Source organism: Propithecus coquereli, unplaced genomic scaffold (assembly GCF_000956105.1).
Source record: "Propithecus coquereli isolate 6110/MARCELLA unplaced genomic scaffold, Pcoq_1.0 Scaffold459, whole genome shotgun sequence".
In the NCBI taxonomy this organism is placed as follows: Eukaryota; Metazoa; Chordata; class Mammalia; order Primates; family Indriidae; genus Propithecus; species Propithecus coquereli.
The window spans coordinates 1,918,686-1,932,666 of NW_012150385.1; the positions used below are offsets into that span (position 1 = coordinate 1,918,686).

General features: G+C 49.1%; 1 protein-coding gene across 1 annotated transcript in view; it reads right to left on the reverse strand.

Annotated features, from left to right (window-relative positions):
- Window positions 1–13,712, reverse strand: part of ACOX3 (acyl-CoA oxidase 3, pristanoyl) — a 52,202-nt gene extending 38,490 nt beyond the window's left edge. Inside the window, exons 1-6 of the mRNA XM_012655060.1 lie at window positions 13,619–13,712; window positions 7,494–7,651; window positions 6,955–7,188; window positions 6,218–6,292; window positions 5,647–5,736; window positions 3,028–3,171 (exon numbers count right to left, since the gene is read on the reverse strand). Of these exons, the coding sequence (XP_012510514.1) occupies window positions 3,028–3,171; window positions 5,647–5,736; window positions 6,218–6,292; window positions 6,955–7,188; window positions 7,494–7,637 (687 nt within the window). The 5' untranslated portion in view covers window positions 7,638–7,651; window positions 13,619–13,712. The remainder of the gene's footprint in view (window positions 1–3,027; window positions 3,172–5,646; window positions 5,737–6,217; window positions 6,293–6,954; window positions 7,189–7,493; window positions 7,652–13,618) is intronic.
- Between the last annotated feature and the right edge of the window lie 269 nt (window positions 13,713–13,981).

The window sequence follows — 13,981 nt, forward strand, 5'->3', positions numbered from 1 at the left end:
GGGTCCATCTGCATCCTTGTGACATCTTTATAAAAAAGGGTGAGTGTCAGTGAGTGTCTCCCTGAGTCTGTGAGCCGCTCTAGCAAACTGCTCCAGCCCGAGGAGGTCCAAGCACAGGCCACACCTGGACCTGCGAGTGGCATCTGCAGTGGGGGCTGCCATATGACCGAGCCCCCACCTGGGGGAGCGGAGGATGACTCCAGGCAGACAGTGCTGGAATTGAATTGAACTACAGGACACCCAGCTTGTGCCCGTACAGAGGTTCGCCTGGGGTCAGAAGTGCTGTGTGGCTGTGTGAGAGAAGAGGAAAACATTTCGTTTTTTTTTTCCCTGTATCCTTACAGTAATGAAAAAATACATCTGGTCTACAGTAGTCCAAATATACAGGTAAACTGAAAAACAAGGACATCAGTGACAGAAGAGCAGGCAAAACAAGATTGCAGAACTGAAAACCTTTGTGCATCATCAAGAGAGCAAAAGGCGACCGACAAGGGGAGAAAACATGGGCAGCGCACACGTCTGATGAGGGTGCGTACCCAGAATTCATAAAGAGCCCGCACAACCCTCGACAGACGAACAACCCAGTTAAAAAACAAATATACAAATGGACAATGGCCAGTGAAAGGTCAGCCTTGCTAGCGAAATAACAGAAAGACCATCTCATTTCTCAGCAAGGGCTCAGGTCAATGGAAGGAGCTCTCGCTAACAGGCTCCCCGCGGGGTTGTTTTCACAACATCTGGAGAGAGCTGAGCAGACAGAAAGGAAATGTAAATTCTTCTCTGTCACATTCCCTAGACCTATCACTTCACCGCCTTGAAGGGTTCCCAAGCCCCAGCTCCTGCCCGAAACCAAACCTCGAGGGAAGATTGTGGACAAGATCTTTGACATCCCACAGGCGCTTCTGTTTTCAGCTCACCGCTAAGAGAAAAGAGAAGCGGGGGATGCAGCAGGACCCAGCCAAGTGGGAGACAGCCATAAATCACCTTCCCCTTAAGTAAAAAGCCTGAGTAACTGGTCTCTGGGCCTAGCACACTCTCCCTCTTTCACTTGTGTGTTGGCCCTTTTTCCATCTGGAAAAAGTAAAATAAGCTTTTCCTTCTTTCTATCCTAATCCCTGTGTAAGAAATTTTTCTCCACTTATGCCATGAGCTCCTGGTAAGTTTGCCACTCTCATGGCCAGATCGTGTGTAAAAGCAGAATTCTGACCCAGTCTGCAGCAACCAGCCCGGGGAGCAGAACACAACCCTTGCGTCAGTTGGCCCCAAGCAGCCCAGGCCCGAGCAATGACCAAGAGCTTCCAACGTAGGACCAGCCAGAGGGAGCCAAACGCGTGCCGTGACCAATCCCGCAGGATGCCCTGCTACTGGGGAGCCGCCTCCAGCTCCCAGGCCAGCAGCTGCCACTCAGGACAGTGCTTTCTCCCACCAGACAGTTTCCCGCCCTCTGCCTGTCTCTCAATCTCTGCCAAACTCCAGTGACAGCGGCCGACCCCCTTGCTCCAGCGAGCATGAACTGCACAACCTCGCTGTACTCACTGGTGATCTCTGTTTGTTGCCACAGGGCAAAAGATTTGAATAGACGGTTTTCCCAAAGAGAAGTACAAACGACCAACCAGCACATTAAAAGATGCTCAACTTCACTGTGCATTAATAAAATGCAAATCAAAACCATAAGATAGTACTTCACACCCACTGGGTTGCCTATTAAAAAAGAGAGAAAAAAATAACAAGTGTTGTGAGGATGTGGAGAAACTGGATACCTCATACATCACAAGAGGTAAAGTAAAATTAGCCACCGTGGAAAACAGTACGCAGTCCCTCAAAAAGTTGATCATAGAATTACCATGTGATCCAGCTATTCCACCTTGGAACATACCTGAAGGAACTGAAAACAGGCATCCAAACACTTGTTCACAAATGTTCATAGCAGCCTTAGTCATAACAGATAAAAGGTGAAAACAGCCCAAATGCCCATCAATGGATGGATGGATAACCAAATTGTGGTCTATCCACACCATGACCATTGTTCAGCCACGAACAGGAGTGAAGCACCGATTCATGCTATAGCACGGAAGAGCCCTGAAGACACTATGCTACGTAAAAGAAGTTGGACACAAAAGGTCACATAATTTATGACGGCTTTTATGTAAAATGTCCACCATAGGCAAACCTACAGACCAAAAAGGAGATCAGTGGTTGCCAGGGGATGAGAGAGAGGGAATGGGAAGCAATTGCTTATTAGGTACAGGGTGGCTTTTCCAGAGAGACGAAAACATTTCAGAATCAGAGGTGACAGCTGCGCAACATTGTGAGTGCACTAATACCACCGAATTGTTCACTACAAAACGGTTTCTGCATGTCACTTGAATTTCACCTCGATTAAAAACAAGCCATGGTGATTTTCTTCAGTCATAAGAGCCCCCATCAGAAAAGTTTCACAGGACAAAAGTGCCAGCATGGGGTGGTAGCGTTTGGGGAGTACTTAATTCAGTAACAAGTCAGCCCAGAGAGGAAGGTTCTGGACAAGCTTCTGGAAGTTCTGGGTCCAAGGACACGGCCATTAGTCCTGGGAACCCCCTTGGCAACAGTGTCCCACCTGTATGGGCCCACTGGAGTCCCCAAGTTGGACTTTACCCCAGAGGTCCTGGATCCCCCTCAGACCTCCTGAGCAGGAATCTCGGGAGGGTGGTGCCAGGAAATCTAGATTCATGACAAGTGTCAGAGGCCGTGCCAACACAGCCTCTAGGAGGACAGGGAGGTCCTCCACCAGACAACCTGAGGCCTGCGGCCCCACAGCCAGCAGCGCTGGCCACGCTCTCAGCAGTGGTACTACTGGCACTCTGGCTGGGCTGTCCTTCCCTGGGGCAGGGGGCTGTCCTGTGCATTGCAGGATGTCTCTACTCACTAGATGCCAGAAGCATCCCCATTCCCTGCCTCAGTTGTGACAGAAACCCCAAAGTTCCCCTGGGGTAAACACCATCCCCACTGGGGACCACGCCCCAGTCCACCAGCACGCTGGCATCCTACCTGCACGAGAAAAGGATGCAGTCCGTGGCACTGGCCCCCCGGCACGTACAGTTGCGCAAACACGACTGCGTGAGTAGCAGTCTTGCCCATATTGCCGACCCAAAATTTGGCAGCTTCGAAATCAGGGGAATGTATGATGAATTCCTGCACAACGGAAAAAATGCTAAAGTTATAATTAGCAACTGAAACGCATGTAGAATTATTTTCCTTTTTGATAGATTCAATTTTCTACATTCAAGATCTTTGAGGCGAGAGTCCAAATTGATGCTATTTATACATTTCATTTCCTGTATGGCACAGGTAGGCCATATTTTTTAAACAGAGCACATTTCTGGATCTTATGACTTAAAGAAGACTCTTCCTATGGAAAATGATAACAAATGTTTCAAACAACAAAATAGGCGCAAAGTACTTTGTAGGCTGGTAGACACCCCAGGTCACGGTCGTCGTCACGCAACATCTGCTAAGAGGCCATCCCAACCACACTCTTTAAGCAGAATCCTCTGCCCTGCTTAACACCGTGCCATGTCCCCTGCTGACTTCTAACTCAGGACACGTCGTTGTTCTTTTGCTCTGTCTTCATCTTCATGCTCCACGACTAAGGGCTATACCCCAAACGCTCCCAGAGCAAGGTGACTCAGAAAGTCAGAAGGAACGCAGGAACTCACGGATGAGCGGTGGCCTACAGCGTTCAGCTTTCAGCTAGAAGGGGCGAGGACAGGTACCCCAGGACGCAACGGGTGCTCATCGAATGGTTGTCTTGCAGATATTGAGAAGAAAGCCGGAAGAGAAAGCCAGGCCGGGGGAGGGTGAGCTGCCAGCTGCACCCTCTGTTCTCTCAGGGACCACCGGCTCTTCACCTACTAGGGTGGGGGGCGTTCCAGCCTTGGCCAGACCTCCCCACCTGTCTTTAGCACATGGCAGCTCTGATGCCCCCACCTGCTCCCCGTCCTCTGCAGGTGCAGGTACAGAGTGCCAGGCCAGCCCCCACGGCCCTTTGCTATCCCAGCCTATCCCCTGCACCCTCATTCCAGCCCCCTCCATGGATGGCACCCGGCATACCCAACTTCCCCCAGCGCGTGCCTGTCTCCCTCTAGCCTGCAACTTCACAACGGCAGAGACTTGTCTGCTGTGCCCACCGCCTCCTGCCCAGCCTCAGAAAGCTGTGTCTAGCACACAGCAAACGTGTGTCATCTAGATGAATGCAGCGCCAGCAGCCCTGCACCAGGCTCCCAGGGGCCTCATCTTGACAGATCTGATGTCACGCTCCCATCTCCACTTCACCCAGACACCAGGAAGAAGCAGGCAGAGAAGGCAACTGCTCCTCAGATGTCAAGCTGCACCCAAGGCCACCTGGGCCCCATCCTTCACCTGCCAGGGAAAATGGGCCTCGCCCCCCTTGGCACTGCAGGGTGGAAAGGACAGTATTGGAGAAGGGGCTGGGGGTCAGAAAGACCTGGGTTCAGATAAAGATGCTGCATGGCTCAAAAAATAAACAAAAGCCCAAGAGGTGTCCAGCTTTCTCTCCATCCCACTCTGACACGGAAGCCCTTCCGGAGACCCCACCATGGCAGCCTGCGTCACACTACATGGGGATCCCCTCTTACTGTCCCCCACCCCACCTGGGGGCTCTGTAGTCTATTCCTGTGTCCTTCCATGCAGCACCCCGGCACAGAGCCCGCACCCACCCGTGCTTGTGAGTAAACAGATGAACGAATGAAAGAACGAACGATGAGGAAATGCACAGGCGCAGAGCTTCACTTTCTGCCGCAGAGCCCTTCCACCACCAGCGGGGAGAGAGGTGAAGGGCTCCCAAAATGCCAGGCAGTGAGGAGAGACAGGCAGATGGACACAGCCCTCAGGGACAAGTGAGGGGACAGGGGCACAGCGGGAAGGGGAGACGAGTCCTCCTCATCCTCTCCCCCGCCCCAGGCCCCACCATAGCACTGGACACCCCCAGACATCACGAGCCCGTGTGTGGCCAGCCACCCCCTACCACCCTGGAAGTCCCCTGGAGAGCAAGGCCCAGCCTGCAAGTTCCCAGCCCCTCCCCGCAGACAGCAGCACCCGCGTGGACAGTGCTCAGTGGACACATCAGACAGTGGCCACAGTGCAGATGCCACAGAGAGGTCAAGAAGACGGCAAGGACCAGAGGAGCCAGACCAGGCAGGCAGAAACAGAGCCCGGCCCAGGTAGATGGGCAGCTGCGGAGGGAGGAGCGCCGGGCAAAGTCCCCACACCGCTCACTGTGCAGGGTATGGCAGTCGGCACTGCTTGCTAATCCCATACCACAGGCCGCCTGGCAAACCTCTCCCTGCACTCAAACCGCACACAAACGCAAATCATGATGAATTCTCCTGTAAAGGTCACAGTGGGCACAAGTTCTGCCTCTCAATCCCGTATCTCCTGAGCTCCCACTTTCCAGCATGACAAATCCCAGCGTGTTTTATAAGTACACATACAACGACAGGCTCTTTGGTTTAATTATGCTTTTGTTCATGGCAATTTTATTTGCACTCACGACGTTTCGTATGTTCTAAACCCAGAGACAAGAGTAAGGGAACACCTACCTCTGTGACAGGGTTGTACCTGGGTTAATTATGGGAGGGGAACACCTACCTCTGTGGCAGGATCGTAGTGAGCGGTCGTCCGAATGGCCTTGGTATTGCTCCCGTGGCTTACTTCGGTCAGGGCAAAACATCCAAAAATCTGCATGTTGAAACACAAAACAACGTAAAGCAAGAAAAGCTCCCTGAGCACATTCCTAGAGGGACCCGCCCCCATCTTCTTTCCTTTAAGGACTAAACTGTGGATCAAAGCCCCAAATCCCCATTCGCCCCACTAGTGACATGACTGGTGACTCTGTCACACTGCCCCACACGTGCCCAGGCAGAGAGGATGGCAGCCAAACCATGCTGGCACAACCTCTCTGAGCAGCACGGCAGCAAGAGCTGCTCTGTCAGGAGGAGGAAGAGGAAGCCTTCGGCATCTGCTCACACAGTGCCAGGACGCAGGGCACCGCATTTGGTGAAGAATCGTGTTAGCGATTTGGTGAGCAGCCTCAGAACACCGTAAACAAGGAAAGCACAACACCCCCGGGGACCCTCTCCTACCATCTTCCCTTTTCACACATCTTCACAGGGAACAGGTGGGAGAACTGGGCTCACGGCTCACATGAACCTGAACTTACCTCCATATTGAACGCCTTCTGAATGTATTCGAAATGTCTTTCAGAACCGGAGTTGTAAATTGCTGATCCAAAAACCTGAAAACATAACATCATCATATTGATGTGAACAGACGGCAGTTAAGAAAAGTCCTGCCATTCTGGAAGTTAACAAGTGACAGTGCATTTAACACACCGCCTCCGCCCCAGCCCCATATCAGTTCTTTGCACCACATCCTTCCCCAGAGGAGGAGAATGAAGCTCCTAGGGGTCAGCCAAAAGCACCGACACCAGGCCCAGTGCTTCCCCAATACTCGGCTGCCCTGGGGCCCTGGGTTCATATTATTAACAAGGCCTGAGAACTGCAGGGGGACATGAAACTCAGGGGGCAGGGTGGTAAGGGAGGGAGTGCAGGTGTATGGAGCAGGGGGTCACCAGCCCGCCACACAGTCCAGGCACAGATGGGGCAGTGCCGCCTTCCCAGGTTCATCTCTACCAGCATGCTGGAAAGGAAGAAAAGCACAGGTCCATTTGTCTTTTTTTTATATATGTATAAAGCAAAAAAAAGTTCCAAAGCTCTTCTTCTTATGGGATTTTAAGCTTCATAACACTGTATTTTATTCAAGGACTTAATGTGTACAAATTTGCAAATACAGCTGAAAAAATGGAGTTTCTTTGACTCCCGCGTGGCTCCAGGACAGAGGTCCCTCACGCTCAGCAAAGTGTGAACGCGCACTTTCCCTCACTCTCCGCGTGCTCACCATGGTGTGGAGGAAGTATTTGGCAGCCAGGGACCAGTCATACATGCCCAGGCAGTGAAGGAACGCCAGCACTTTCAGAGGGCTCCTAAACACGTCTTCCACGCTGAGGAAGTCGTACTCGAAGATCCGCCTGCAGCGAAGGAAGTTCAGCTTGCGGTACTTCTCCAAGGACAGATGGGCGCCATGGGAACGGGCAAAGAGAGGATCGCTCTCCAAAGCTGAGAAGACGGTTTTCTGAAAACACAGGAGACAGGGATGGCTTATTCGGAGGCAAAGATGGAATCTCGATACATCTTTACTTACACAGTTTTTCTCAAGGCCAGGGCTCCATGGGACACAGTCTGACCCAGAGACACTCAAACAGGGACAATTCCCCTACTCCTCATTGATGCCCTGAGCCCATCCTGGCGAGCAGAGTAGAAAGGCCAGCCTCACCCCACAGAGGAGGGGCTTTCAGAGCCATAAACCCAATTTTGCCAAGGAACTAGTCGCTAACTAGATTCCACTGGGGACCACAAGACAAGCACCACAAAGCACACCTTAAACCGGAGCATGTCCTCGCCTTCCAGGAACAGTGACAGCTCCTTCCAGCTGAAGGAGGCCCTTGCTCGGTAGGCGTGGAGGGGTCCTTTGGGGAAATCTGGAAACAGAGCATCAGAGCTTCCTTCCAAAGTGGGCACCATTGCTTATCGCCAACCTGCACAAAATATACAGCCTAAATCAACATGTTCCAGTCTACGGATCCATACCACCCAAGAACAGTGAAACCCACCGCATTGCAAGTAAGAGAAAAACAAACTGTAATTCCAACAGGACAGCAAAAGAGAAACACTGCAGCACCCATGTTCCCAAAAGAGAAGGCAAGAGGAACTCTCCTGACTTTACCCCTAAATGAAGGACAACAAAGAGACAGAAGAGCGACAGCAGCAGCCTGTGGCCAGCGTTGCAATACATCGAGGTGAATGGGCAGGGGCACTACCAGGCTGCTGGGAGAAGAGCCCAGAGTTTTGTTGGAGGTTTCGTTTTCTGTTGCCAGAGCCATGCCTGAGAACATGTCAACTGCTGGGGGCACCCAGGATGCGTGGACACCCCCACCCCCAGGCTTGGCAAACCTGGGGCCCAGGAAGTGCTCCCTCTGGAATCCAGCCAATGCTGGCCAGTCCACTCCAGCCACATATGACAGTACCTAACGTCCCCACCCACCCCGGCCCACCTGGACACAGGATGTCCAGCCCGGAGCCAGTGACTACAGGTTTTTATCTTGTTCTCTTCTCGACATACAGGCATCCTGGCTTCCCACTAACAGAGCAGACATTCCGAAACCCAGCTCTCTTTACCAAAGATTCAAGAACAATTCCACTGTTCTGGAACTTTCTGTAGAGACTGGGTCCTTTTCCAAGTGCCTTGGCTAATCAAGGCATTGGACAGGAGTGGCTTGTGAACCCAGACCTAGGGGAACATGGGTGTGAACCCCCCAGCTTAACTCTTTAAGGCCCAGGAGAACTTTTAAATTCTTTCACTAGAATGTTGAAACAGTCTAGGATGTTGGACGGAGTGTGACTGGTCAACACTGCTGGCAATGCTTTTCTTTGTGGCGGGAGATAGGGGCTGCATGTCTGAGCACATGCCTGGAGCCCAGAGACCCTGCCCCTACAGAGCACATCTTATTTAACCCTCCAGTGACTATGAAGCAAGTCTTATCATCCCCACTGAAAGAAAACTGAAGCTCAGAGAGGCTAAACATCTTTCCAGAAGCCCCTCTGCTGAGAAGTGGGGAGAAAGGTTCTAGCCCAGCAAAGGCTGACCCCAAAGTCATGCCGTTCAAGCACCACCTTCAGATACAGGAAAAGGCAGCACAAACTAAACCTAAAGCATGCAGAAGGAAGAAAATAAAAGATTAGAGTAAAAATGAAATAGAATAGAGAAAAATAGAGAAAAATCAATGAAAATAAAAGTTGGTTTTTTGCAAAGACTGGCAAAATTGGCAAATTTTTAGCTAGATTAACCAAATAAAAAAGAGAAAAAAACACAAATTTCTAAATAGGAATCAAAGATAGGATATTTCCACTGACTTTACAGAAATAAAAAGGATTATAAGGGAATATTATGAACCACAGTATGCCAACAATTAGATGAAATGGGCAAATTCCTACAAAGTCTACCAAAACTGACTTATGAGAAATAGAAAATCTGAACAGACCCATGTTGACTAAAGAGATTCAATTAGCTATCAATATTTAATATTTAACTGCCAACAAAGAAAAACCAGAGGGTTTCAACTGTGAATTTTGCCAAACAGTTAAAGAAGATTACCACTTAATTCAAAGTCTTCCAGAAAATAGAAAATATTTCCCAACTCATTGTTTGAGGCCAGTATTACCTTGACACCAAAACCAGCCAAAGACATCACAAGAAAACTACAGACTAACATCCCTCGTGATAGAGATGCAAAAATCCTCAACGACATTTTGCAAATTGAATGCAGTAACATGTAAAAAAGATTGGTTCAACATATGAAAATCAGTTGATACACCATACCAACAGAAAAAAGGCACAAAAAATACTTATACGTGATCATGTCAATAGATGCGGAAAAGACATTTGACAAAGTCCAACACTCTGTTGTGATAAAAACTCTTGACAAACCAGGAATAGAGGGGAAGGTCGTCACCCTGATAAAGGGCATCTATAAAAACCCACAGCTATCGTCACACTTAAGTGTGAGAGGCTGAATATCTTTTCCCTAAAAACTAATAAATTAATTGAGTTTGCATGGTAATGATCCATATACAAAACTCAACTGTATTTCTATACACTAGCAGTGAACAATTCAAAAATGAAATGAGAAAAACAATTCCATTGACAACAGTATCAAAAAGTAAAATATTTAGAAATAAATTCAACAAAAGAAATGTAAAACTTATACTCTAAAAACTAAAAAAAAAGGCCGGGCATGGTGGTTCATGCCTGTAATCCTAGCACTCTGGGAGGCCAAGGCGGGTGGATAGTTTGAGCTCAGGAGTTTGAGACCAGCCTGAGCAAGAGTGAGACCCCGCCTCTACTAAAAAAATAGAAAGAAATTAGTTGGACAACTAAAAATATATATATATGAAAATTGGCCAGGCATGGTGGCACATGCCTATAGTCCCAGCTACTCAGGAGGCTGAGGCAGCAGGATCACCTGAGCCCAGGAGTTTGAGGTTGCTGTGAGCTAGGCTGACGCCATGGCACCCTAGCCCAGGCAACAGAGTAAGGCTTTGCCTCAAAAAAAAAAAAAAAAATTAAAAAAAAATTAAAGACCTATATATGTGAAAAGACATCCATATTCATGGATCAGAAAACTTAACATTATTAAAATAGCAATACTCTCCAATTGATCCATAGATTCAATGTAATCCCAATAAAAAATCCAGCTGGCTTTTTGCAGAAAGTGCAAAGTTGATCCTAAACTTTACATGGAAATGTAAGGGGCCCAGAAAAGACAAAACAATCTTGAAAAGGAACAAAGTTGGAAGAATCATACGTCCTGATTTCAAAACTCACTACAATGTTATCATAATCAAGACATCGTGGTACTGGCATTAAGACAGACACATTCAGGTCGACGGACTAGAAATCAGCCCTTATGTGTACGGTCAGTTGCTTTTTGATAAGGGTGCAAGATAATTCAATGGAGAAAGAACGGCATTCTCAACAAATGGTGTTGGGACAACTGGACATCCATGTGCAGACAAATGAGGTTGAACTACTTCCACGCACATATGCAAAAATTAACTCAAAATGGCTACAGACCTAATTGTAAGAGCTAAAACTATAAAACTCTTACATGATTAAATCTTTGTAATCTTAGGTTAAGCAAAGCCTTCTTAGATATGATATCAAAAGCACAAACAACAAAAGAAAAAGAAGATAAATTAGACTGCATCAAAATTAAAATCTTTTGCTGCAAAGGACACCATCAAGAACCTTAAAACTCAATAATGAAAAGACGAGCCAATGAAAAAATGGACAAAGGGTTCAAATAGACATTTCTCCAAAGACATAAAATGGCCAATAAACATACAAAAAGATGTTTGACATCATTAGGCACCAGGGAAATGCAAATCAACAACATAATGAGATATCATTTCACAGCCACTAGAATAGCCAATTCGGTAAATAAATAAATAACAAGCATTGATGAAGATGTGGAGAAATCAGATCCTCCTGCATTTCTGGTGGGAATGTAAAATGATGCAGCCAATTTGGGGAACAGTTTGGCAAATGGTTAAACATAGAGTTACCATATAACCCAGCAGTTCCACTCCCAGGTATGTACTGAAGAGAACTGAAAACATGTCCATACAAAAACTTGTACTTGAATATCTATAGCAGCAATGTTCATAATAGCCAAAAAGTGGAAATAACCCAAATGTCCATCAGCAGATGAATGGGTAAACAAAATGTAGCAGAGCCATGCAATGGAATATTATTCAGTCATAAAGAGGAATGAGGTACTGACACATCCTACAACATGGATGAACCTTGAAAACATGCTGAAAGAAGTCAGACACAAAATATCACATGTTGCGTGATTCCAACTACATGAAATGTCCAGAATAGGCAAATATATAGAGACACAAAATAGATTAGTAGCCCTCAGGAGCTTGGGAGGCAGAAGGAAATAAGGAGCAACTCCTAACGGGTCCAGGGTGTATTTTTGGGCTGATGAAAATGTTCTGGAATTACACAGTGGTAATGGTTGCACAATGCTGTGAATATACAAAAAATTCACTGACTGTACAATTTAGATGGGTGATTGTATGGTATGTGAATTACATCTCAATAAAGCAGCTTAAAAAGAGTAAGGCACATCTCTCCATAGAGACCAAGTGCTCAAAAATGCTAGCTGTAACTCAGAAGGCTGAGGTGGGAGGATCACTCGAGGCCAAGCCTGGAGTTCAAGACCAGCCTGGGAGATTCAGTGAGATCCTGACTCAAAAACAAACAAACAAACGAAAAGCTATAAAATCCAAGGGAAACTCTGTATCTTTCTTTCTGGACTTCCCCGCACACGGCCCCTCCCTGGTCTAGAACACTGCACTCCTCCTCTTCAGTCTCCTAGTGACGCTCAGCCTCAGCCACACTCTGGGCATCATTTCATGCACTTAAATCGTCCTCAGTGTGTGGAGAGCTCCCGAATCCACACCTCCAGCTCAGTGCTCATTTGGCAGTTGACTGGATACCCCTCCTCTCTCATATCCTGGAGGTTCCCACACTCTGAATGCTCAGCACTGAACTCACCCTCTCCCATGACCCAGCCTCTCCCCCAGAGCCCCAGTCCACACTGCCAGCGGCCCAAGGGCTACTTAAGCTATAAACCCCGAATGTCATCCTAGAACTCCCCTCCCCTTGTGCCCTATAACAAAATCAATTACCAAGACCTCTACCACACCTCTTTAATGCCTACAGAATCCTTTCCTTTCTTTCCACCCCTATTAAACCTATCATAATAATCTCCAGTTGAGCAATACTGCGGGCAGGTGAATGTAGTGAGCAGCTACACCATCTCGAGGGTGCCTAGCAAGCCCAGGTACTATCAGTATTCTCATTTTCCAGGTGAGGAAACTGGAGCTTCTTAGCGTGAAGTAAATTGATCAAGGTCATACAACTATTATCTGGCATAGCTGGCTCCAAATCCCGTGATCCCAACCAGCGTAAGTCCCCTATGGCCCCATGCCACTGGTGGTCACCAACCTTATTGTGTTACAGACAAGGATTGTGAAGCCAGACTGCCCGGGTTCAAATTCCACTATAGCTCATTAGTTGGGAGACCTTAGCAAGCAAGGTCTCTGTGCCTCCGGGGAGATAATGTGGTGACGCTTCACTGGTGCACGCGGTCTGCTATCTACACTGCTGTCACCCACATAAGGCACTTGAACAGTTAATGGCACGGACGTGGGGCCTTCGCTATCCTTGTTCTGCCAACAGTTGCCTCCAGTCTTTCTCCTTATGCAGTGCAAGAGACCATTCTAGAATGCCAAGCTGATCGTGCTCCCTTTCGTAATCTCAGTGGACAACCTCCAAATCCTCCAAACGCCTCCTCAATGGCCGCTGGTCCACAGTGTCCTTACTCAGCAATCCTGGGATCCCCGTGCCCCGGGTCTTTGTACTGAAGTGGAATTCTTAGAAATTCCACTACCAGGCTTTTTTTTCCTTGCGATCCTTACCTGGGCCCCCTCCTCACCTACGACCTTAAATCACCTGTAGCCTGTAGCAATTAGTATACCAAGCTGTAAAAATAGCTTAGGACCCTGCCTCACTAAAGTTAACCCTGTTGTAGCCGTGCCCCTCCTCCTTAAGCAGAATGTATAAAAGACTGCAATGCTCTTTGTCTGGTGCTCAGAATTTGGGAAGAGCAAATTCCCCTCTGAGCCTTGCCAGCCGGCACATAAAACCTGTATTGCCAAAACCTGTGTGTGTGTCTCTCGGTCTATTCTCGGTCAGCCCTGCCGTAACAGTACCTGGGGTGGCCCCCGCAGGCCCCCCCGCCAGGCCTTTGCACCTGCGGGCTCCCCCCATCCCGAATTTCCCCCTACCCCGGGCCTTTGCACCTGCAGGCCCCCCTCGCCTGGGAGCTCCCTCAGGCCCCACCCTCGGGCTCGCCAGCCCCCGAGCCCCGCACCGTCTAGCGCACACGGCAGAGCGCAGTGGAAGTCTGTCGGGCCACAACCGCTTTCCGCAGAGCGAGGACCAGCCGACTGCCGTGCCGCTAGGCCTGCGTCCGCTCTGTGGGCGAGGCCGGACCTGGCCGCCCTGACGTCATCGCGCCGCGCCGCCTTGTCGCTTGGGAAACGCGGCGGCGGCCGCCGGAGGTTTGGCCGGCTGGCGAGGAAGCTGGACCTGGGCGCTCCGTCCGCCCTCCGCCTCCCGCCGCAGGCCTGGCTGAGTGACTCGGGCAAGTCGCTGCCGCTCCGGGCGCTTGTAGCCCTGAGATGCGGGTTACACTGGTCTCTGAGTGTGCCCGGGGACCTTCCCGCCTTAGAAG